General features: G+C 39.8%; 2 protein-coding genes across 3 annotated transcripts in view; one reads left to right on the plus strand and one right to left on the minus strand.

The window, feature by feature from the left end:
- Ctnna1 (catenin alpha 1) overlaps positions 1 to 25,362 on the plus strand; it is a 127,907-nt gene that overhangs the window by 11,310 nt on the left and 91,235 nt on the right. The window contains exons 1-3 of one of the 2 annotated variants that reach the window (XM_038329400.2): positions 5,224 to 5,245; positions 12,337 to 12,443; positions 14,110 to 14,305. In XM_038329400.2, coding sequence (XP_038185328.1) covers positions 12,339 to 12,443; positions 14,110 to 14,305 — 301 coding nt within the window. In that variant the 5' untranslated portion in view covers positions 5,224 to 5,245; positions 12,337 to 12,338. Of the gene's footprint in view, positions 1 to 5,223; positions 5,246 to 12,336; positions 12,444 to 14,109; positions 14,306 to 25,362 lie in introns of those variants that run through there. The other variant, XM_038329399.2, reaches the window with a different exon arrangement.
- Positions 15,801 to 16,287, minus strand: LOC119814101 (40S ribosomal protein S16-like). The gene has a single exon (XM_038329401.1). It carries the CDS (start codon positions 16,260 to 16,262, stop codon positions 15,822 to 15,824), a length of 441 nt encoding a protein of 146 aa, XP_038185329.1. The 5' UTR covers positions 16,263 to 16,287; the 3' UTR covers positions 15,801 to 15,821.

The following is a 25,362-nucleotide window of genomic DNA, read 5'->3' on the forward strand; positions in this document are numbered from 1 at the left end:
TTGTGGGATTTCTATTCCTGGGGATCTCTACATTGACAGAGATTTCCTATAATCATGTGTTCCCTTTTCTTAGCTTCATTGATCTGGGGGCATTTGGTTCTCAGAAAAGCTTTTTACTGGCTTTGAAGTGTATCTTTAAAAACCTGTCATTTTACAGAGGCGTGGTCAAATGAAATGTGAGCTTGATCCCTTGGGAAGGGGCAAAATCCAAGGAAAATGGAAGATGGTAACCTTGAAAAAAATTTAAGCTTCTTTAAGACTAGTGAGATAAAGCCGTTTTCCTCGGAAGTGTTACTAAGTGTAAGGAAGTGTTATTCTGGATGTCAGTAATATTGGGAGGGATTCACTTAAATACAGCATCTTCATCAAAAACTTGCCAGTGAGCAAGATGCTAGAGAGATGTTATGTTTCCTAGCTAATGAGATTAGCTCTAGTAAATATCAGTGATAGATAGGAGTTGCAGTCTGTGTCTATTTTTGCTAATCTTATTCCTCATTTCTTTCTGCATGTCAGTATCGCAAAATGAAAACTAAAACAGTTTTGAATCAATTCGGCTAAACATAGAAGATTGCAAGCATGTGTCCCTGCTCCTCTTTAGAGTGTTATTTTAGTTGAATAAGAAAAGTGATGGTGGGCCCGAGAGATGGCTTATCTGGAATGTACCTGCCTCTAGGTAGGACAGCCTAAATCCCAGAAACCACTGGGTGGAAGAGAGAGAACCAGAGTTGTTCTCTGACCTTCACTCCTCTGTATATAAATGTTAACTAGGATTCTCTTCAAAGATAACTCTTTTTTGGTTTTTCGAGACAGGGTGTCTCTGTAGTTTGGAGCCTGTCCTGGAACTAGCTAGTTCTAGACCAGGCTGGCTTTGCAGTGCTGGGATTAAAGACATGCACAACCACCTCCAGGTTTAAGATAACCTTTCTTTTTAAAGTGATGGTTTGCTGATTGTGTTGGCACGCACCTGTAGTCAGCCCTCTTTTCACTTGGGTAGGAGACTGAGGCAGGGAGATTGCCTTTGTTTGAGGCCACAGCAGGGCTTAATGGCAAGATCTTGTCTTAACCGAGATCCATGAGTGTTCACAGTGGCTCTTTTTTTTTTTTTTATAGTGCCTTGTGGCCACTTCTGTGGAATCTAGGGAAGTAGAGCTAACCCTTCCTGTGAGGTAGAGAGTAGATGTAGCTGAGTCTTGAAAGAAGATGAGTAACTTTCCAATTGAAAAAATATGAAGGTTCTCTTGGCAGAAGAAAAGTAAATGGATCGCTCTGGAGGCCCATGTTTTCATGGGGTGGAGACTGAGAAGGCCACCAGGCTAGTGCAGGTGAAGTAGGCTAAGTGAGGCTTTGGCTTTATCTTGTTTGTTCCTCTCAGAGAGGAGTGACCCAATGATAGTGATAACTAGAACTGCTTGGAGAATAGCTGGGGTGTAGATTCATTGGTAACAAACCTTTCACACACACTTTTTTTTTTTTTTGGTTTTTCGAGACAGGGTTTCTCTGCAGCTTTAGAGCCTGTCCTGGAGCTAGCTCTTGTAGACCAGGCTGGTCTCGAACTCACAGAGATCCGCCTGCCTCTGCCTCCCGAGTGCTGGGATTAAAGGCGTGTGCCACCACTGCCCGGCCCACACACACTCTTTATATCAGTTCTGGGAAAGGAGCCCAGTGCTCAGCTAGTGCAAGGCAAGTGTGTAACTGAGCTGTGACACTACTGGCTCACTCACATTCTCCAGACCAGAGATAAGACTTAGGGGCTAGAACCTTCATAATAGTGTATATTGTATCAGTAGGAGGATTATGCAGTCAGTGTTGACTGATGTAGGAATTAGGAAGGAGTTAAGTGCTTGGAGAAATCCTGTAGACTTGTAGGAACATGACTTTAAGGACATTTTTTACTTTTATTTTATTTTATTTTTTTTGGTTTTTTCGAGACAGGGTTTCCCTGTAGTTTCTAGAGCCTGTCCTGGAACTAGCTCTTGTAGACCAGGCTGGCCTCGAACTCAGAGATCCACCTGCCTCTGCCTCCCGAGTGCTGGGATTAAAGGCGTGCGCCACCACCGCCTGGCCATTTTTTACTTTTACTTAATGGAAAAAGCAGGATTTGTGTGTACTATATAGTTGGGCTCTGGAGTGTCCCAGGTGTATGGGTATGGTTGTACATGCCTTTAATCTCAGCACTAGATCTCTTGAGTGACCTGATAGAAGAAGCTTTAGAACAGTGGTTCTTTCTCAACCTTCCTAATGCTGCGACCCTTTAATACAGTTCCTCATTTTGTGGTGACCCCAACCATAAAATTATTTTCACCACTATTTCCTGGCTGTAATTTTGCTACTGCTATGAATCACATTATAAATAGTTTTGTAGATAGAGGCTTGCAAAGGACTTGCAATTTATGGGTTACGTCAAGAACCATTGCTTTAGGAGACAGGGCCCAGTGGGAAGTCTTTATATCACTGGAGGCATGCCTTCCAAGGAGTTTATAGGACACTGGGGCTCCCCCCCATTGACTGATGTGGGATGTTCTTCTGACCAGTAGACTTTATTTCACCATGTTTTCCTTGATGTATTGCTATAAGCTCAAAGTTGTGGCACCAGCCAGTTACAGACTAAAGTAACTAAAACCATGAGCTGAAAATAATCCTTTAAAAGTTGATTATCTTATGTATTTGCTGTAGTCATAATAAGCTGACTCAATATAGATTTCCTTCTCCTTTGGAGAGGAATTGTTTTTAGCTTTTCTCAAAATAATTGTGAACAGTGAGAATAGAATGGCTCTAGAATATTTTAAGGAGGGACAGAGTTCAAACCTGTAATGCCTTATAATTTCTTAGGTTTTGTTTTAGTGATGCTGCCACCACCCACTCTCAATTATGCTATGGTTGCTGGAAGGCGACTGTGTTCTTCACAACCTGAGACAACCACTTGCTTCTCCCGTGTTGTCAGATAGGTCTTAATTGGGCCTCTTTGATACCTAGGGGCGCCCTCCTTTATGGTTTTAGAGCTTTTTTTTCTTGTTCAGAGAGGAGAACTATTAATGCTTTCTGATGTGTTGTAACCAGTAGCATTCTCTCCTCTGCCTCTTTTTGAGACAAAGGTTCTTATAGCTGTAGCAAGCCTAGAGTGCATGTAGATCAGGCTGGCCTCAAACTCAGATCCACCTGCCTGTCTGCCTCTTGAGTGGTCAGATTAAAAGCAGGTGCCACCATGCCCTACTATTCCACAATGGCCTGCTCATCCACAGTTTTTGAGGGGAAATTTCCAAACCTAACAGAAATAGAAGAAAGATTAATGTATTACTTTGCTTATTGTCATGATAAAATACCTGAAAAACAGTGTAATGGAGGAGAGGCTTATTTTGGCTCATAATTTGGGAGTAGCACCAGTAAAGTTCTGATCTTTCTTCTACTACCTCCCAAGTGCAGAGATTTTATTTTAGACTGGTGCTAGGTTCAATTTGACAGGTTCTTGATCTCTATCTATTGTTATTAAGATAGAAAGGTCCTCTAAGGGACCCTACCTCCTTGCATTAATTATCACTGTAACTATCTTCCTTTTAGTGCTGATAGCCTCTTACTTGTTTATTGCTTATGCTATCTCTGTAGTGTTTTTTTTTGTTTGTTTGTTTTGCTTTGCTTTTATAGTGTAGATCTGTTCTCTTGCCTCAGCCTCTTGTGCTAGATTCCAGGTGAGAGCCACCATACCTAGTCCTTTTTCAGTAGTATTCACTGTTGTCTGGAATAATGTTCTAGGAGGCATTCTATTTGCTGACTGCATGCTGCTTAAATGGTTGATTAAATCCTGTTAGATTTAGATTTTATCTTTTATTTAGTGCTTTTTGTAACATGTTTTCTGGTTTAATTTAGCTATTTCCTTTGGTATCCTCAAGAAATTATAAAATGAAAGATATGAGCGATTGGAGTTGTTTTTTGAGTATCTGAGTATCTGTGCTCTGGGTTGATCACAATACACGATGGATGGCTCTTTCAATCCAGTTATTCTTTATAGCAGGTGGGGAATTTAATTTTTTTGACTTACTTTCTGCGTATAAGTGTTTTTCCTGTATGTATGTGTGTTCATCACCAGTATCCCTGGTGTCTTCAGATGTCAAAAGACCTCAGATCCCCTGGAACCCCAGTTTCAAATGATTGTGAGCCACCATGTGGCTGCTGGGATCCAAATCCAGGTCCTCTGGAAGAACAGTTAGTGTATTGTTCTGTCGTAGCCCTCTAAGAGACAAACCACGCCCACTCCCCCACCCCCTCCACCTAGGTAAGCTGATCTTCAGCTCCCAACCTGAGCCCTTCCTTTCCATCTCTCTCCCAAAGAGGTAGCTGCTTTGGTTCTTCTCATCTCCCACCCCTCATCCCCCATCCTCCCTCCCTCTCCCTCTCCCTCTCTCTGTCTGCTCTTCTCTCCCCCTTTCCCTTTCCCCTCCATAACCCACTAAATAAAAGTCCAACCTCACTGCATGACGTGCCTATCCATCTGTCTCTCACCCCTCACCCGCTGTGACTGCTGCTCCTCGTGGGACTTGTTGTCCCCCTCTCAGTCTCTCACCCGGCACACAGCTTCCTGCCTAGGACCCACTGGCCTTCATGGTCCTCTGGGCCACTCCGGGCTGCCTTTGTGGCCTGCCCGCTGCCCACTGCTGCCATTCGGGGACCTGCAGTCTTTCTGCTGCTGTGCCCCTTGGGGAACAGCGCCATTTTATTTTTACCATTACAGTCAGTGCTCCAACTCCTGGGAAATTTGAAACGAAGTTTTATATCACCTTTTGCTTATGTGTATGTGAGGCTATGTGCTTGCATTAGTATTGGTGCGCACAGAGGCCAGAAGAGGGTCAGAAGTAGGGTCCTAGGAACTATAATTAAAGTCCTTGTGAACTGTGCAACCTGGAAGTTGGGATCTGAACTCTTGATCCTCAAGAACAGTACACTCTTTCCAGCTGTATGGGAAACTTTTTACTCTGGTTAGACACAATCAAGAAGATGATGCTGAAATTGTGATAGGAGTATTTGCTATAATTATGAGCAAATAATTTTTTTGTTTATGGGGACTACCTCCATTTAAAACTTAGATATATTCTTACCGTTCCCTTAATCTGAACTAGTTTATAGTATGAAAAAGAAGAGTGGGGTTTGGTGAATTAGTCAAATAAAATTTGACAAAGTCAATTATAAGAATTACTTTTTTTTTTTTTTTTTGCAGTTACAAAGAGATTTCGGAGCCGAGGTTCCTACTGCTGTGGTAAGTCTGCTTAATGCAGATACAACCTGGCATACCTCTGGCTGTACAGAGTAATCCACAATTCTGGATCTCGTGTGGTGTGACAGTTAATGTTGCTTTGGGTACTTTTAATTTCTAAATCTTCTGATTTACATTTAAATGAACCATCCTAACATTTCATTAACATAACCTTGCTGTTTAAAAAATTGGCTATGACTAGCATCCTAAGGATAGAAAAGCTTTGGAAGAAGACACATTTTAGGAATGATGTTTCCATTCTGTTGTAAATGAACTTGTAATATCTTGTGAGAATGTATATAGCTCTTTCCACAAAGAGGCAGTTTGCCAACAGTCAGCTCCTCTGGGTTCTGATGGAACTGTGCTGTATTTCCTTTCTTGCTTTTTCTTTCATACAGGTTGCTAGACAAGCAATTGAATCTCTTTCTGAATTTGTAGCGATATTTTGCTTTATAGACAAGATCACTATTTTTAAGGTAACGAAGACCGAATAACTGCATTTTAACTTTTTATTTCATTCCACTAAGTATAATTCCTCCTGGAAAAACTTAAGGTTGCTGTTTTTCATTAAGGCTGGCCAGCTCTAGCAGATTTTATAATAGATCTTGGAAAGGAGTACTCTGTAAGTTAATTGGAAAACTAGAAGCTGCCAAGAGCTTTAAAAGTTATTTGTTTAGCTATTCTAAACAATACCATTAATTGTAAATAACCAGGAGAATATGACTAAGATTAAGGCAGGAATTTTTTTCTTTGTAGGCTTGGGAATATTTTCAAATGGGTTGCATAAATTCAGTTCTTCTTACACTGCTGTGCCCTTTAGAAAGTACTTTGCCAGTACCTTGTGGAATATAAAAATGTTCAAGTATTGTTACCTTTAAACTTAAAACATGGAACACATTAAACTAGAGAAAATTAAGTTTAATAAAACAATTCAAAGGCTGTCGAGATAACGTAAGTCAGCAGTTCTTAACCAGTGGGTCACAACCCCTTTGGGGGAGTCAGACAGTCCTTTCACAGGGGCTGCAGATCAGATATTTACATTACCATGGCAATAGCAAATTTGTAGTTATGAAGTAGCAACAAAAATAATTTTATGGTTGGGGGTCACACAACATGAGGAACTGTATTAAAGGGTCCCAGCATTAGGAAGGCTGACAACCACTGACATAAGTGAAAAGAGCACTAGAAAGACCTTTCCTTTTCCTAGTGGTGGGTGGTGCCATCTGTAGGCTGGTAGATGAGAAGAGGCATCAGTGGTCTTAATCAGGTGTAAATCTTACTGACTTTACTAACAGTCTGCCAAGAAAGATGTGCCCACTTGTACAATAGCGGTGTGATGGTTATGGGTGTCACTAAGCACTTTCCATTAGGTTCTGTGAGACCCACCCCGCAAGAGGAAACCCAAGCACAGTACACTAAACTTGGTCAGAAACATGGGTTGGGAAGCCCTAGGCACTAGTGGGAACTTGCTATAGTTTAGTTAAATTGATGTGGTGTAAAAGGACCTTCTAAATGTCTTTGGGGGCTCAAGGGATGACTCAGTGATTATGAATGCATACTACTCTTGCAGAGGACCCACCGTTGATTCTCACACCCAAATCAGATAGTTCTTGCAGCACCAGCTCTAAGGTATCCAAAGCCTTTGGCTTCCAAGGGCATATGTACAGAAAGGAATTTGTAGGAAGCAGAGGGTTGACAGAGATAGAGGAAGGAAGAATGATTAGAATGTATTTTATACACGTATGAAATGTCAAAGAACAAATTTAATTAAAAAGAGACTTTAATTTTAGAGCTCAAAGGATGTAGAATATGGAATTCAACCTTAAGAATAATAAAAATTAAGTATTTTTGTTTATAGTTTTATGTGTATAAGTGTTTTGCTATATATGCACCACATTCATGGGAGTGCCTAGGAAAGTCAGAAAAGGGCATCAGGTCCTTGGAGCTGTAGTTACAAGCAGTTGTGAACTGCTATGTGTGTGTGGGAACAGAACAAGAGTACTCTTAACTGCGTAGCTATCTCTCCAACTCTTAAATTTTTTTATTACATTTATTCATTTATATGTATTGTGTGTTTTGTGTGTGAGGGGGGCACCTGTGAAGGTTAGAGAATGCTAGAGTGTTGTTGGTTCTCTCTACCATGTGAGTTGTGAGGATGGAACGTATATGCTTCAGGCTTTGCAGGAATCTGACTGGCTCATCTATCTCACTGGCCCTTGGTTTTTATTTTTCTGTTTGTGTGTGTGTGTGTGTGTGTGTTTTGAGACAGGATTTCATAGTCCTGGCAAGCCCTGATAACTTTTGCTTTGGCTTCCTAAATTCTGGGATTACAAGCATATACCATGTGGCCCACTCATTTTTTTCTTTCGAGATTTACTTTTTAAGATTTATTTATGTGTATGTGTGTATATCTGTGTGAGTGAATGCTACATGTGTGTGGGTGTCTTTAGAGGACAGGAGATGATGTCTGATTCCTTGGAGCTGGAATTAGAAGTGATTATGAGCTGCCTGATGTGGGTGTTGGGAACTGTACTCGGGTCCTCTGCAAGAACAGCAGGTGCTTGGGACTGGAGAGATTGCTCAGTGGTTAAGAGCATTGCCTGCTCTTCCAAAGGTCCTGAGTTCAATTCCCAGGAACCACATGGTGGCTCACAACCATCTGTAATGGGGTCTGGTGCCCTCTTTTGGCCTGCAGGCATACACACAGACAGAATATTGTATACATAATAAATAAATATTAAAAAAAGAACAGCAGGTGCTCTAAACTGCTGAGCGATCTTTATCATCCTCTTTTCTTTTTGTAGATGAGAAAGTTGAAGCTCCAGAGAGAAGAAATGACTTTCCCAAAGTCAGAAAATAAGTTAGTGGAAAAGCTAGTGTCAGAAGCTGGTGTTGTTCTTGTGGATATTGTTCTTTGTAAATTTTAAGATCTATAATTTTGTTTGGGCCTTTTTCAATACTGGGCCGTCAAAGTCCTAACTTGGTTCTGTAGTATAATTTAATATTGCTTGATGTCACTTTTGTCAGAAGTGTGTGTGTATACATGTGTATATATGTTTATACATTTATTGTGTATTTGTGTGGATGTGTGCGCCATGGTATACATGTGGAAGTCAGAGAACACAACTTTGAAGGACCAAGTAGCTCTCTCCTTTTTACTATGTAGGACCTGAGGGTTGAACTCTGGCTGTCAGACTTTGTGTCAGCCTTTATTTGCTGATCCATTTAGCTGGCTGCTTGGCAGGGTTTTTGATTAAAGCTGTTGTTTGCATAAGATAAAGAAAATAGGCCATGAATTTGAAAGAGAGATATGGGGGTGGGTAGAGGTGTGGATTGGGGAATAATACATGGGAGAGTTTGGAGGGGATAGCAGGTATTTCTTTGGACTGCTAGCTCCCAAATAATAATACGGAGACTATTATGAAAGGTTGGCCTTGGCTAAGGGTTGTTCCCAACTAGTTCTTAAAACTTAAATTAACCTGTTTATATTAATCTGAGTTCTGCCATGTGACTTGTTATCTCTGCTCAGTATTGTGCATCCCACTTCATCTGAGTCAGGCTGGTGAATCCCATCTCTCTTCTTCCCAGAGTTGCTATCTCTGTCTGGAAGACCCATCTAGTCTGTGATAATTGCCTGGAGTCGATCAGTTGGGCATATCTTTTGAGTTGGCCTTTTTTTTTTTTTTTTTTTTTTTTTTTTGTAGGTCTGTTCTGTCCATCCTCCACCTGGGGAGGCCAGGTGTCGTTTTCATTCATTGTGTTTACAGTTCACCTTTGTGTTGTGTTTTTGAAAGTAGCAGAGCCTTAGCTTTCTCAGTGGAGCTCACGCTTAACACATGGGAAGCCCTGGGGCTCTAAAGCAGGAAAACAAAATATTCAGATTTTTTTTGTTTGTTCTTTTTAGACTGTAGCTTAAGTTAGACTCTGTCAACTCAGTATTTAGGATGTCCTTGTGATCATCCTCCTGCCTCAACCAAGTGTTCATATTACAGGCATAGACCACCATTTCTATCTTGTTAAAACAATTTAATTTGGAGGCTGGAGCACTTGCTGCTCTTCTGAGGATTGGGTTTCTGGTACCCATATGGCAGCTTATCCAGTTCCAGGCTATCCAATGCTCTCTTCTGACTTCATGGGCACACTGCATGTATGAGATATGCATACGTGCATAAAGGCAAAATAAAACAAAAATAAATCTTAAATTAATTTTACTGTAGGTGTGTTGGTACACACCTTTAATCTCAGCACTTCAAAGGCCGAGGCAGGTTGATCCCTGTGAGTTTCAGGCCAGCTACGACTACATAGTGAGGCCCTGTCTCAAGTAACATAAAGCCTTAAACCCTGTAACTTTTTTTTTTTTTTAAATTGGTTTCCCTGTATCTGGAAAGCATTTTATTTCAGAAAAATTAGAAGCATTTCTTTGGGAAAGTGAATTGTCGTCAGTGGTAGAGTAACCTGTGTCAGGCTCTGAGCTCAGTTCCAAGCACTACCACTCTCTCCCCAAAAAGTGAATTGTGTTCTGCTTGCTCAGTAACTGGGAGCTTCTCTAGATGCCCATTTAGAACTGGTTTTATTTAATCACAGGGTCTAGCCCTCTAATCCTGAAAGGTTGTCTTATTTGTACTGAAGCAGTCTCTTTGAAATGTTAGGAAACTGGGATTCACAGGGCAAATAATTTCTTCTGAAATGTCTTATCTGTGACATTTGATGACATTTACTTGAGCTGTTAGCAGCCTTTAACAACTTAGACCCTCCCGACTCTTAAGGCTTACTGACTAGTGGACAAATAACCTTTAAAGACACACACACACACACACACACACACACACACAATGATGCAAGTTCAAAGTAGATAAGGTGACTAAGTGTGCTCTTGGATCTTGTCCTCCTGAGTTTAATTTTGTTAATTGTGAAAATAACTTTTTTCCCTGAGTGACTGCATAGTTCTGTAATATTAGAAAACCCAGCTAGGAGCCTGGTGGTGGTAGTGCTTTAGATTGTCTGGAGCTGGAGTTATAGGCGGCTGTGAGCTGCTATATGGATTATAGGAACCAAATCTGGGTCCTTTGGAAGGGCAGCCAGTGCTTTTAACTGCGAACCATTTCATTAGTGGATTGAGATTTCCTCCTTCCCTTCCTCCTCCTTTTCTTTTGACAGGGTCTCACTATGTAGTTCTAGCTGTACTGGAACTCACTATAGATCAGGCTGGCCTCTGCTTCCTGAGTTGGGGAATTAAAGGTGTGTGCCTCCACACCTGTCTGGATTGAGGTTCCTTAATATATAGTGTTTTTTTTTTTGTTTTTTTTTTGTTTTTTGTTTGTTTGTTTGTTTGTTTTTTTGAGACAGGGTTTCTCTGTAGCTTTGGAGCCTGTCATGGAACTAGCTCTTGTAGACCAGGCTGGCCTTGAACTCACCAAGATCCTCCTGCACTCTGCCTCCTGAGTGCTGGAATTAAAGGTGTTTACCACCACCACCTGGCCAATGTATAGTGAATTTGTATTGAACAAATTTTGTTTTTGTTTTCAGTGCTTACTTACAGGAATTTAGCATTTCTTTTTGTCATTAGAATGTATAAAAGCCACATTTTTCAGCTCTGTCTAACTTTGTAACCAATGGGAATATCAGTGCTTTTCATAGTTGTAGTGATAGTAGAGCATGTCTTGAAAGAAAAACATGCATGACCAAGTACTACTTGGAAGAAGATATCATGACTACTACAGTAGTTATCTGCATGGTAGTGTGTTTAAGGTACACGATTTATCTGCATGAAGCTACTGATCACTTTTCTTTCTTTCTAGGCAGGGTTTCTCTTTGTAGCCCTGACGGTTAATGGAACTTGCTCTGTAGACCAGCTGGTCTTGAACTCAGAGACTCTTGCCTCTGCCTCCTGAGTGCTGGGATTAAAGGACCAACACAGCCCGGTTTACTAAACGCCTTTAATTAGTGACTTGTCTGAATTGAGTTATTTCATAAGTGTAAAATAACACTCTATTTTGAACACTTGGTGCCTAGATAAGACATCTCTAATAAAAAATATATTGATTACATATTGAAATATTTTGGATATTTTTGGTTAAAGAAAGTACATTATTAAAATCCGGTGGGTTTTTTTTTTTTTAATGTTTTCACTGTGGCTACTAGAAAATTTTAAGTTACATAAATGGCTCACGTTATATTTCTGTGGTATATTGATTCTGTGAAATTGTTAAAGGTATCCATGATTTATTCTCTAGGTTATTAAACCCAGATCAAATATTCAGAACAGGGAATGGAGCAATGGCTCAGTGGTTAAGAGTACTTGTTGCTCTTCATAGAGGACCCTGGTTCCATGCCTAGCATCTACATGGTGGTTTGTAGCCGTCCATGTAATTTTAGTTCTGGAGGATCTGATACCCTTTTTTGGCCTCTTTGGGCTCCTGGCATGCATATTGTGCACAGACATATATGTAGATAAATCAACACATAAACACATAAAATACTTTAAATCTAAGCAATAATGAACTGAAGTATACCTTTGGGGATACTGCAGTTGATGCGGGGAAAACTAATAGAAAATGTTTCTGAAAAAAATCTCTCTCTCTCTCTCTCTCTCTCTCTCTCTCTCTCTCTCTCTCTCTCTCTCTCTCTCTCTCTCTCTCTCTCTCCCCCTCCCATCTTGATCAGGGTCTCACTCTATAGCCTTGAATGGCCTGGAACTCGTTATGTAGAACAGCCTGACTTCAAACTCATAGAGATTTGACAGCTTCTGCCTACCCAGTGCTGGGATTAAAAGCGTGCGTCATTAGGCTTGGCAGAAATTTCTTTTAAAACACCCTTCACTTTAGCTTCTCATGCTGTACCAATGCTGGACTGGAAAAACTAGAAGTAGAAATATCTTTGTATCAGAGAAGCCAAACTTAGAGATTCTGTGTGCTTAAGATTATCCCTTAGTGTTTGTAAGCATGAAATTGTTATGTGTAAGAGGTCATTTGCAGGTTATAATTATTTCATCTTGTGAATGCTGCTTTACTGATAGGAAAGTCTTTGTTAGAGGTTTATTATGTATTTTATGTTTATGTTTGACATTTGCTTGATTTTGGCTTTTTGTTTCTTAGAAATGACTGCCGTCCACACTGGCAACATAAACTTCAAATGGGACCCCAAAAGTCTAGAGATCAGGACTCTGGCTGTAGAAAGACTGTTGGAGCCTCTTGTTACACAGGTAAGAATCTGGAAACACAAATGCATAGCTGTTCAAACATTGTTTTGCAATAGGCCTGGCTAACAGACTCATGACCAAGGTTGTTAGCTCAGAGTCTTATTTGAATTGATTGAGCTTGGTTAGTTTGATAATTTGGTTTCATTACTAGCTGAATATCAACACATTTATTTATTTAAAAATTACTTATTTTTATTTTGTGCATTGGTGTTGTGCCTGCATGTATGTCTGTGTGAGGGTGTCAGATCTTGGAGTTACAGTTGTTAGTTGTCATGTAGATGCTGGGAATTGAACCTGGGTCATCTGGAAGAGCAGCCAGTACTCTTAACTGCTGAGCCATCTCTCAGCCCCACATATATTTATTTAATTCTTTTTGTTACTGTTTTTGAGACAGGGTTTTATATCACCAAGACTGGTATCAAAACTCCTTAAGTACCTGAGGCTGAACTTAAATTCTTCTGATCCCTGTCTTTACTTCATAAATACTGCTTGTATTAGAGCCATGTGAACCATACCTGGCTATAGTTAATTCTTTAGACTATAGTTGCTACCATTTTCTAAAGTCTTATTGCTGATGGTAAAGGTTATTAGTATGTGGGGCAAATGTCCAAATATTTGTGCTTTTCTTCACCCTCCATTAGAGAAGAAATCCAAGGAAGATGGGACTTGTTACAGTTCCTCATTTAGCTTAATGCACCTTTTGTTGTGTAGGATTAGTTGGCAGGTAATTGAATTTAAAGGTATAGGTTTGGTATATTTTGTTACAATACATGTATCATAATGTGATGGCGTTTATTAACTTAGCAACTAGCTATATATCTTTCCTCTTTTGTATATATTAGAGGAGAGAGAAAATGAGAATGGCATTTACTGTCTTTAAAAATTGCCTTCCAAGGGCTGGAGAGATGGCTCAGCCGTTAAAGGCTAGGCTCACAACCAAAAATTGCCTTCCAAGTCATAAACTGTTATTCTATGTGTCTATATGTAGCTGTGTGGGTGTTAGATAGAATATTTGCTTTCTTGAACCCAGTATATATTGTATCTTTCAGGTCTTGTGTTGGCAGATTAATACTGTAACAAATCTTTAATCATCTTCAACCTACAGATCATCTGGCAATATTAAACTTATTAATGATGGCTAAAGTTCTGAAACTTTAAGCATCATCATAGTAGGTTTCTGTGGGCAATCTTTCTTTTCTTTATTAAGGACCTTTACTAACTAATGCTAAGATTTGTGTTAATAAGCTTAAATAGACTTCAGAAGTAAGTTATCTTTTGCAGACTGGTGACAATGAAAAAATGTAGCCTTCTGATAAAGCTAAATTCATTGTTCAACTTGTTCTAGAAATTCTTCACTAAAAAAAGGCATTGTACTTATCAGTAATCTTAGTTTTAGTCTGAAAGTTGCTCTAAAACCAAATGATTATTTAAGAAATTAAAATATGCATTGCATTTCTTACATATTAAAAATTAAATTATTTTGGAAACTAAATGTAGCATCATTTTTCTGTTCTCCAATCTGGAAAGTGTTGTGCTAGTTTACGCTTAGCAAGCTTTCTAAGTGTAGTGCCTTCCTTCCTTATGAATTGAGGCTTGCTGTCTTTAGAGATATTAGTCTGCTTACTTTTCACTTTAAATGATTATTTTTTTTTTTTAATTTAACTCTTAGGTGACAACCCTGGTAAATACCAACAGTAAAGGGCCCTCTAATAAAAAGAGAGGTCGTTCCAAGAAGGCCCATGTTTTGGCTGCATCTGTTGAACAAGCAACTGAGAATTTCTTGGAAAAGGGGGATAAAATTGCAAAAGAGAGTCAGTTTCTCAAGGAGGAGCTTGTGGCTGCTGTAGAAGATGTTCGAAAACAAGGTAGGTCAATAATTGCTGTACATATGAAGAGATACAGGTCTTTCTAGAAACTCTGTAAAATTTAAAAATTACATTTATATCTGTACACATATTTGTGTTTGTATTCAGCATGCATGTAGAGGTCAGAGGACGACTTGTGGGAGTCAGGTTTTTTTGTTTTGTTTTGTTTTAAAACTGTGTGTGTTGGGGATTGAACTTAGGTTGTCAGGCTTGGCAGCATCTGCCTTGACTGATGGGGCCATCTCGCTGGCCGTAACTGGCCTTTTTTTCTCATGGGTTATTCACTCGGGGAAAGTTGGCTGCTGTGCCATGAGAACTCTGGAAGTTCTGTAGTGAGGAGGTAACATTCTACTGTCAAAAGCCATCAGCATACCTTCCCAAGCATGTGAGTAAACTACATGGAAAGAGATCCATGTGTATCCAAATTCAGATGACAATACCTCAACCCCAAAGGATCATGCATGTTCCTTTGAAGCTACCCTTGTGTTTTGGATGATTTATTAGCCAGCAGAAGAAAATATGAATTCCTTTCTCTTGAAGGTCTTTATTGGTTCTAAGCCCTGATGTGACTTGTTTTACTAGTATATTAAATAAATGCTTATCTAAGGAAATGCCTTTTGGTATCTATGGAAACATCTGGTTCCTAAAGGTAGTTTAGATGTGTTTGCTCTGTATCAGTGTTGACTACTTTTGATTAGGTAGGAGTTTCTAGATTTTTTTTTTTTTTTTTTTTTTTTTTAGTAAAGTACCAGGTAACATTTTAGTCTTATTGGCCATAGAATCTGTGCTGAAACTGCTGTTGAGTTGGGAAAGAAACTATGGAGAATGTATACACAAGTGCACAAAGGTTTGGTCTAATAAAATTTATAAAAGCAGAAGTATTCTGTTTTGAAATACAAAATATAGTTTTCTAATTCCTAATCTAAGGTTTTTCTATACTGTTTAATAATATGTTTGTTATATTCAAAGAAGTATTTGTTTATATATTTATAATACTTATGAATTTGAAGTCAGACCTTCTGTGTTAGGGAGCTTTTGTGTGCCCTGTGCTTTTCTTTTCTATGCAACCATGACTAATGAATGTATATAGTTTCATAGCATAACTTTCTTTTTGTATTAGTCTGTTATATAAATAATGTGCATGAAAATTTGGGTACCTTAAAATTCCACTTAATGCTGTATGTGTGTCAGAAATATCCATTCATAAAATTCAGGTCCATTTTCCTTCAGGGTAACAAAATGACCAGGCGAGCCTCCCATGGCAAATGGGAGCCAGTTATCAATTTCAGGACTTTTAAACTCCTATAATGTAGGGTTACATTATAATGTCAGTCTACTTAAACTGGGTGCGGAACCTTAAACAGACTGAAGCATATTGCTGCTTCTCATATGTGCCCTTTCTTTGATTAGGTCAGTCCTAGCTTTGAGTGGTGTTTTTTTCCTAGTTCTTTTTTTTTTTAACATTAAAATCCTAGGATGTTTATTACAAAGGTAAACCCTGATCCTTGAGTTGGGCTTATCGGTAGGATTTCTGGTATTGAGCACGGGTACCAGGACCTCCAAACTTTTTGGATTCACAGCGCCGAGGATCAGCTACAAGCAGGGTCCGATCATACTGGATGAGGATATCTTTGATCTCCTTCTTGGAGGCCTCATCCACATACTTTTGGTAATAGGCCACCAGGGCTTTGGAGATGGACTGTCGGATAGCATAAATTTGGGCCACATGACCACCACCCTTCACGCGGACCCGGATATCCACACCAGCGAATCGCTCCTTGCCCAGCAGCAGAACAGGCTCCAGTAATTTGTACTGCAGCGTGCGCGTCTCGATCATCTCCAGGGGACGTTCGTTCACCTTGATGAGCCCATTTCTCCGTTTGCAGTGCGCCACAGCTGTGGCTGTCTTCTTGTGTCCGAAGACTTGCACGGACTGCAGCGGACCCTTGGACGGCATAGCTGCAAGTATGAACACGAGGTCCTCACCGTGCGGCCCCGCCACCGGAAAAGGCTTTTTCCTAGTTCTTATTATAGTGATAATTAAATGGGCTGCCCGCCTCTTTCCAGTTTATTTTGTAGCCTGCTGGTCTTTCTCTGGTTCTTAAACATGGTACCTGGTTTGTGATAGGTACATGTTTTAGGATAATTTAACTATTTCCTAAAGAGTACAGTGTGAGTCTGTATTTTCTTTCTCAAAATTTAAGTGTGTTTTACTTCTCTTTGACAAATATGAATGTTTTCATGTAGGTGGAGACTCATAAGAAGTTGATACAGTGCACATGGCGTGAGAGTCATCCTTCCAGTATTTTTAGTATGTTCACAGGATTAAGCAACCGTTGTTGTCCTAAGTTCAGAACATTTCTGATACACCCAAAGTCACCTTTTACTCATCAGAAATCACTGATGTCTTTTATATACAGTAGTTTCTTTTTAATTTTTAAAGACGGGAGTCTTGCTACTTATGTCAGGCTTGCCTGGTACGGTTTCCCAAATTATCATAAGTGTGTGCCGTCATGCCTGCCCCTGTGCATATGATTTCAATAGTTCATACAGAGGAGGGCTGCCTCTGGTTATCTTAAGTGTAATGAGTCCTTGAATAATCTGACTAGTAAAAGAAAGCACTTAGCTGCCTAAGGGACATTCAATTGACAGATGAGATGATTTAAATGATTAGAAATTGAGAGCCAGGCTGAGGTGGTGCACACCTTTAATCCCAGCATTTGGCAGGCAGAGACAGGTGGAGCTCTGAGTTTGAGGCTAGCCTGGTCTACAGAGTGAGTTCCAGGATGAGCCAGGGCTACACAGAGAACCCTTGTCTCAAAAACCAGGATGGTGATGTTAAATTGGAAATGGGGAAATGAGGAATAGTTTCTGTATTAATTGTTTTGTCTCAGTTGCTATAAGAAAATACCTGACAAATGCAACATAAGGAAGCTACTTTTGGCTAAGAGTTGCAAGGGACACTGTATAGCCTGGTGAGCAAGGTGTGTTAGCAGGACAGAGGTGTGTGGTCTCATTGCTCCTCTAGTCAAGAAGCAGAGAGTTATGAATATTCTCAGTTAACCTAGTCTAGATAATCCCACATAGATATGCCTAGAAATTTGTTTCCATGATGAGTCTAAATCTGAACAAGTTGTTACTCAAGATAACTATTACATACCTTCTGTTGGAACAGGATTTTACTTGATGGTTGTTGTGAGGCTTGCCTCTTAGAAAGCTTAGGCAGGAAGATTGAAAGTCACATCTGGGCTACATGTCAGCCCTTATCTAAAAATTAAAGAAGAAAAAGAAAGGAAGGAAGGAAGGAAGGAAAGAAGGAAGGAAGGAAGGAAGGAAGGAAGGAAGGAAGAAAAAAAAAAGACAACAACAGCAACAAAAAACCCCACCAAGCTAAAACAGCAGGGCTTTTGTAATATTGGGCCTCATCAACATTTTGTTTCAAAAGCTGATGATAGGGGCTTGCTCTAATACCAGCAGCTTCGTCCCTGCTGCTCATGCATACACCTGGGTGAAGACTAAAAGAAGCAGAGGCACACCTTTATACAATCTTGCATTGTTTCCAATAACATTTTTTTTTTTTTTTTTTTTTCAGTAAAGAGGCCAAGTCTATCATGGGCTACAGAATAGCTTTGTCTCGGGGGAGGGGCACCAACAAAAACAGAAAGAAAATGAAAGAGGGTTCAAGTTAATACATGATTGAGTAAAAGTGAATCTTCTAGGAAGAATATATGTTAGAAAAAACCAGAATAGGTGTGTGTTCCTCTGATGGGGAAGACATTCTTCTAGTAGTGTCCTTAGTTTTTTAGTTGCTCTACAGATACCATGACCAAGACAGTTTACAGAGGGAAGTGTTTATTGGGGCTTTTAGTTTCAGAGGGCTAGTTAAGAGTCCATGATGATCTTCCTTGGGAGGCAGGCATGGTGCTGGAGCAGTAGTGGAGAGCTTACGTCCTTACCACAAGCATGAGACAGAGAAACACTGGGAATGGTGTGAACTTTTGAAACCTCAAAGCCCATCCCTAGGGACACTTCTCATCCATACCTCCCAATACTCTCCAAACAGCTCCACCAACTGGGACCAAACATTCAAATATGTGAGCCTGTAGAGGCAATTCTCATTCATATCACCAAAGCATTTCTGCTGGTTTTTCAAAAAATATTTATTTATTTATTTATTTATTTATTTATTATGTATACACTATTCTGTCTGTGTCTGCAGACCAGAAGAGGGCAGCAGACCTCATTACAGATGGTTGTGAGCCACCATGTGGTTGCTGGGAATTGAACTCATGACCTTTGGAAAAGCAGGCAATGCTCTTAACCACTGAGCCATCTCTCCAGCTCTGCTGGTTTTTTTTCTTTCTGTTTTGTTGTAAATTTATAATTAGGACACATGGGCTCGAAACGTAAATTAATAGAATGAATATAGAAAGAATGATGAGAAGATAAATACCAGGTTAAAAATCTTCCTTAATGTGTTAGAACATTGGCTCTTGAAATTGAGAAGGAAAGGGGAATGTCAATCCAGTGAAGTAGGAGCACATGCAGATTGTGCTTGGAGAATGTTGAGGCTCATGCTGCAGGACAGTGTTAATGGAGCATTGGAGACAGGAAAGGTTAGGAGAGTCTGGAGGTTTGGCTCAGATGGTAGAGTGAGTACTATGCATGCTCAAAGTCCTGGGTTTGATCTCAGAAACATTCTTCCCCCTAAATGGTCTAGGAAATTACTATGTCCTGTGGGTTTTTTGTTTTCAGGCCCAGGCTAGCCTTGACTTTATTCCTCAATTCAGTCTCTCACTTTTGTGTTACGTTATTACCCTTTCTCCTGGACAATTCTTGATAATTGTTCTTACTGTATATAGTTTTGTATTAGACTTAGAACTTTCTTATTTAGACAAAAAGGGAAAATGTTGTGGGAATTCATTCCACCAGTAGCTTTGGGGTACTGGCCTTAAGGTGTGTCTTGTCTGTGGACATGATCTGTTAAGAGAGACAGGTGGGTTTGCACGAGCTCTTGGGTTGTAAAGACTGGATCAGTCTGAGTGAAACAGCGTGTGGCTGGTTCCCAGCTTCCTTGGTCCCAGCTCTGTGGTTCTTGCTACAGGTGTGCTCTTGGCTTAGGGCACCATTTAAGGAGTGGCTTGGAATGCCAGGTGTGAAAGGGAAGAACTTTAAGGGAATGATATAGGATCACAGAATTCTATTGTTGGGACAGGTTCACAGCTTCCCATATGCTCCAGTACATAAGTGATACAGAACTCACTCCCTCAGGAAGCAGCTCTTTCCAGTATTGGTTTGTGTTTATTTTTAAAACTTTTTCTTTTAAATTTAAATTGAAATGTTTTCTTTAATTTTAAGAAATTCTACCATCTGGGCAACATCAAATATAAGGAAAAGTGGTGGTGCATGGGAGAGTAATCTTTGAGCTTTGTACTCCTGGGAAGGTTGAAGAGGTTGAGAGATGGGAGAGTCTAGAGGCAGGACTCTAAGCCTGAACACGTTGTCACTGCTGTGTGCTAACAAGGGGATGGAGGGAGAAATGTAAAGGAATAAGTTTTCATGCGGGTTAACGTGTGCAAATAACTGTTCTTTTAATAGATAAACTAAGGGAGTTGGTACATGAAATACTATGTAATTTATTTTCTTGTGACCCGAATCATTTTAGGAACATGTTGAGGCAATGGTGGGTGCTAAGAACTGAGGCACATTATTTAAATTTGAAAGTATTTGTTTCAGGAGCTTGAGATGTAGCTTAGTTGGTAGAGTGCTTGCTTAGCATGCTTGAGGCCCTGGGTTTGATCTCAGCGTCACATAAAACCAGGCAGAGTGGCATTCCCCTGTAATTTCAGTACTCAGTAGGTGGAGACAGGAAGTTCTTAGCTACATAGTGAGTTCAAAGCCAGCCTGGGATACATGAGACTCTTTCTCTGAACAAAAAAGAAAAGGGAGAAAAAACCCTCATCTCAGCATAGAGCCATTTGCATTCAGCGCTGCCAATTTTTAGTCAAGTTAGCATTGCTTGACAATATTTGGTCCAGTAATTTAGTTATACTAACAACAGTCAGTTAATAGGTTACCTTATTTTAACTTTTTTTTTATTACATCTGTAGATTTTATATAACTACTGCCACAGTCGAGGTACAAGGACTTGTTCATTTTTTCAAAGATCTCATCTACTTCTTGATATCCATTCATGTACCTCTTCTCCTTCCTGAATCATTTTGTAATTCTGTCCTTTTAAGGATGTTACATTCATCTTTTGAGATTGGCTTTTTCTCCACTGAGAATGATGTCTGATTTTGAAGGTCATTAATATAGGTCTACGTAATAATTGTTTAAACTTTTAATTGCTATTCTGTAGACTATAACTTACCATGGGAAAGTAGAGATGCCTCTTGCATTTTATCCTCTTAACAGTTTTTTTCTGTTTTATTCATAAAGATTTTGTTTTATTTTAATTATGCACATATGCGTATGTGTCTGTATTTATGTATGTGTATATGAACGTGGGTCTAGGTGCACTTGAAGGCCAGAAGATGTTGGGTGCTCTGGAGCTGGAATTATAGGCAGTTTTGAGCTGCCTTATATGAGTGCTGGTAACCAAAACTGGGTCATGTGCTAGAGAAATCTGCAGTCTTAACCATTGAATCATTTTCCGGTCTTTTAACATTTTCTCCTCTACAGTAAAACTTTAATTTTGATTAAGTCTACTGTATTGGTTTCCCACACCATTTATGAATATAACTTCTTCATGAGGATTTTTATGTTTTCTTTTAAAATTTTTCATTATCATTTTATCCTTCTATCTGTTCGCCGCCCCCCTCCCCCTCATTGGGGGTGTTGAGACAGGTTTCTGTCCTGGAATTTACTATGTAGATCAGGTTGGCTTTGAATTCACAGAGATTCCCCCTGCTAGAATTAAAAGTGTGTACCACTATATCCAGCTACTTTTATGTTTTTAGACTATGTATTTAAACCCGAGCTGTTTTGGATTGTATTTTTTGTCAGGTTTAGTGTTTAGGACACTCTCTCCTCCCCTTTTGCCTGTATAGAACCCAGTTGCACCAGCATTGTTTGTTGGAAATATTGTCTTCTCTCAATTGAATTTTGCACATTTGTTAACAATCTGTTGATTGTACTTGTGTGGAGTAGGTAGATCTGGGTTCTGTGTTTCCTTCCATTGATCTACGAGTCTTCATTTTCCTTTGGCCAGTTCCACACAGCCTTGGTTGTATAGCTTAATTATTATTATTTTTTATTGCTTTGACTGAAGAAGAAGCAACTTAAGGGAGGAAAATTTTATTCCACCTCACAGTTCCCAGGACAGACTGCTCACGGCTGTGGAGGGTCAGGAGCGGATGAGCACCGCTGCAGAGCTGCCTCTCCAGCCCCAAGATTCTGGGAAAACTCTTATTTGTATCCTGTAGGTCCTGGAGATAAAACTTAAGTTTAGCAATAATTATAAATATTTAATTAAAAAAATTCAGCTGGGAAGTGATGGTGCACTCTTAAATCCCAGCACTAAGGAGGCAGAGGCAGGTGGATCTTTGAGTTAGAGGCCAGCCTGGTCTACAGAGCAAGTTCCAGGACAACCAAGTCTGTTACTACACAGTGAAACCTGTTTGAAAAAAATCAACCAACTAACCAAATAAATATATAAGTATGTATATATTATATTTATTATTATACATTATATATACATAATATAATATATATTATTTGTTTATTTTGTAGTGCTGGAAATTGAACAGTGGGGCTTTGTTCATGCTACGCAAGCACTCTACTGTGGGCCCACATCCCCTTTTCTAGTCAAAACCTTATATCATTTTCTTTCCATGTTACTAGGTTTAATGTTGTTAATATTTTATTAAAGCTTTATATGTGTATATTGTCTTTGTGTATACATGTCGCAGGTGTCTGGGTGCTTGGAGAGGTCAGAATTGTTGGCTCCCATAGAATTGGAGTTGTATGCTTTTGTGAACTGCCTAATGAGGGTGCCGTGAAATGAATTTGGAAGAACTGCAAGTGTTTTTAACTGCTGAGCCATCTCTCCAGCCCCAAGAGTAATATGTGGGTGCTTTTTATTTTTTAAAGTATGAATTGGTGTTTTGCCATTGGTGTCCGGTCCCCTGGAACTGGAGTTACAGATAGTTGTGAACTGCCAGTGGGTGCTGGGAATTGAACTGGGTCCTCTGGAAGAGCAGTCAGCGCTCTTTTAACTGTTGAACCATCTCTCCAACTCTAATGTTTTTTCTTTCTTTTTTTTTCAAGATTTCAAGACAGGGTTTTTCTGTGTAGCTTTGGAGCCTGTCGTGGAACTAGCTCTTGTAGACCAGGCTGGCCTGGAATTCACAGAGATTCACCTGTTTCTGCCTGTTGAGTGCTGGGATTAAAGGCGTGTGACACCACCATTTACTTTTGTTTCTATCTTTTTAATATTTTGAGTGAGTGAGTGAGTGTGTATGTAGTATGTATGTATGAATAAGATGTAACCCTGCAATGGTTACATGTGTGGAGATCAGAGGACAATTTGCAGGAATTGACTCATTCTCACTCTCTCTCAGGGACTGAATTTAGGTCCTCAAGCTTGGTGGCAAGTTTCTGTATCTCAGCCATTTTTATTATGGCCCAGGCCTCTTGTCTATCTGTCTGTCTGTCTTTCTATCTATTTTATAAAAGTGTTATATGTGTATGGGTCTTTTCCCTGCATGTATCTGTATACTATATACATGCCTGGTGCCCATGAAGGCTAGAAAAGGGTGTCAGATCCACTGGACAAGTTACAGATGATGTGAACCGATGTGTAGGTGCTGGGAATTGAACCTGGGTCCTATGGAAGAGTAGCCAGTGGTCTAAACCACTGAACTATCTTCAGCCTGGGGCAGAAAAATTTTCAAAAAAATTGTAGTAAGATAATACAACAAAATACATAAATCCAACATACAGCTTGGTGAGCTATATATAGCTTGGTAACCATTTAGAAAATTTCCTAAGGGTCATAGTTTCTAGGTATTTAAAGGATTCTCTCTCTCTCTCTCTCTCTCTCTCTCTCTCTCTCTCTCCCTCTCCCTCTCCCTCTCCCTCTCTCTTTCTCCCTCCCCCCCTCTCCCCCTCTCTCCCCCTCTCCCGCCCTCTCCCTCACTCTCCGTGTCTCTCTCTCTCTCTCTGTTTCCTTTTGAGGTAGGGTTTCTCTATGTAGCCTTGGCTTACCTGGAACTCATTCTGTAGACCAGACTGGCCTTGAGCTCGCAGAGATCTGCCTTCTCTGCTGGGATCAAAGGCACGGGCCACCACTGCCTCACTAAAATATTGTATTTTGTAAATCATTTACTAGAAGAGTTTTATCTTCAGTTTGGTTATGTTCATAGAACCTTAGCAATTATGTGCTATAGAAATTCAGCTCAGAACTGTTTGAACTTGGAGGAAATTTGAACCTTTGCAATCGGGATTCCTAGGAGTCTATCTCTTAAATTTAGTTATTGGTCAAAGATCCAGGGACTTGAGACCATAGGATTCTCTTAACTTCCAGTTTTGGTCATTTGATTTGCCTCTGTTGTATATGCACTGTGTACATATACTAGTCAAGATGCCCACGGCATCTTAGTTAGGTCATCAGCAGAAAATCTTTTCTTCCTCAGTATCTATAACTGGTCCAGCTTGACTCATGCTCAGTCTGGAACAGGTTTTCTGTTGGCAGAGGACAGTGAAACAAATCTGAATTTATTTTTCCCCCCCCCCCCCCCAAAAACAAGACACTAGGGGAGAATTCTCTAGAGGATCATGTATACTCTATAAAGTGGTGTGTAAGAGAAAAAGGTGTTATTCTTGATAAGTGCTAGGATAGTCCCATTAGATTTTTTCTTTTGTAAGTTTAAAATGTCTCCTTTAAAAAATATTGCTGTTGGGCCTGAGAGATGACTTATAGTGGTTAAAAACGTTTGCTATTCTTCTAGAGAACTCAAATTTGTTTCATAGCACCCACACTGAGCAGCTCACATTTGTGTGAACTCCAACTCCAAGGGATCCAGCACCCTGTTCTGGCCTCCGTAGGATTGTACACATGTGGCATATATACAATAAATTTTTCAAAATTGGTCTGTTGAAGCTGTTGTGTACCTCAGTGGTTAAGTGCTTACTTAGTTCCCTATGTACCATATGTAAGTACTAAGTAAGTAAGCAGGGAAAGATTGCACTATTTGGTGCATGTGAGTGCTCTGAAGGCAGTGCTGACTGTCTGTAAATATTAGTTCTCTTTGCTTTTTTTATTAATTGCAATTCTATTGGTGTGTGTGTGTGGTGTATGTATCAGAGAGGGAGGAAGGGAGGGACGGTGGGTGGGCAGGCAGGTAACAGAGGACAACTTTCAGGAGCCAATTCTCTCCTTTCAGATGGAGTTGGAGATTGAACTCAAATTATCAGGCTTGTTCTGCAAGTACTTTTAGGTCTGAGTCAGAGACTAGACTGGCCCTGGAATTCCCCACGTGTAGGAAGTTAACCTTGAATTCCTGATCATTTTCCCTCTGTCTTCAGACACCACCTTGCTTGGCTAATAATGTAACTGTTATGTACGTCTCAGTCTGTAGGGTTGTTTTCCTGGTGAGCATCAGATAACTTAATTCAGCTTTTTCTCCAGTATCAAAGAAACAACAGTGTGAACCTTAATCTCTTTCAAATGGCTAGAAGGTGAAGAGAGGTGAAGAGAGTTTGTTTAGTAAATGGCCAGCAAATCGAAAGCGAATGCTTTAATATTTGGCTTGCAGTATCCCTCCCCACTTCATGTCTTTTTTTTTTTTTTTTTTTTGGTAGTAGTTGTCTTAAGATTTTGGAATTTCTTAATTTCTCGCATTTGGGTCACCATTCCATTTTAGATAAACTTTGCTAAATAATGCCATGCATTGTAGAGATAAGATTTCAGCTTATTGGAAGAAACCAAAATTGTTCTCTTCTCAGTATCTATTTTTATATGAGTCAGTCCCTCCCTCTTTCTCTTCCTTTCTTTTTGAACTGAGTGTATTGCTGGTCCTGGCTTTGAATTCTTTTTTGTTTTGTTTTGTTTT

This window comes from Arvicola amphibius, chromosome 5 (assembly GCF_903992535.2).
Source record: "Arvicola amphibius chromosome 5, mArvAmp1.2, whole genome shotgun sequence".
Classification (NCBI taxonomy): domain Eukaryota; kingdom Metazoa; phylum Chordata; class Mammalia; order Rodentia; family Cricetidae; genus Arvicola; species Arvicola amphibius.

What these genes read in the sequence shown, in the direction of transcription:
- LOC119814101 (XM_038329401.1), bottom strand. Translation starts at nt 16,262, where the DNA reads ATGCCGTCCAAGGGTCCGCTGCAGTCCGTGCAAGTCTTCGGACACAAG.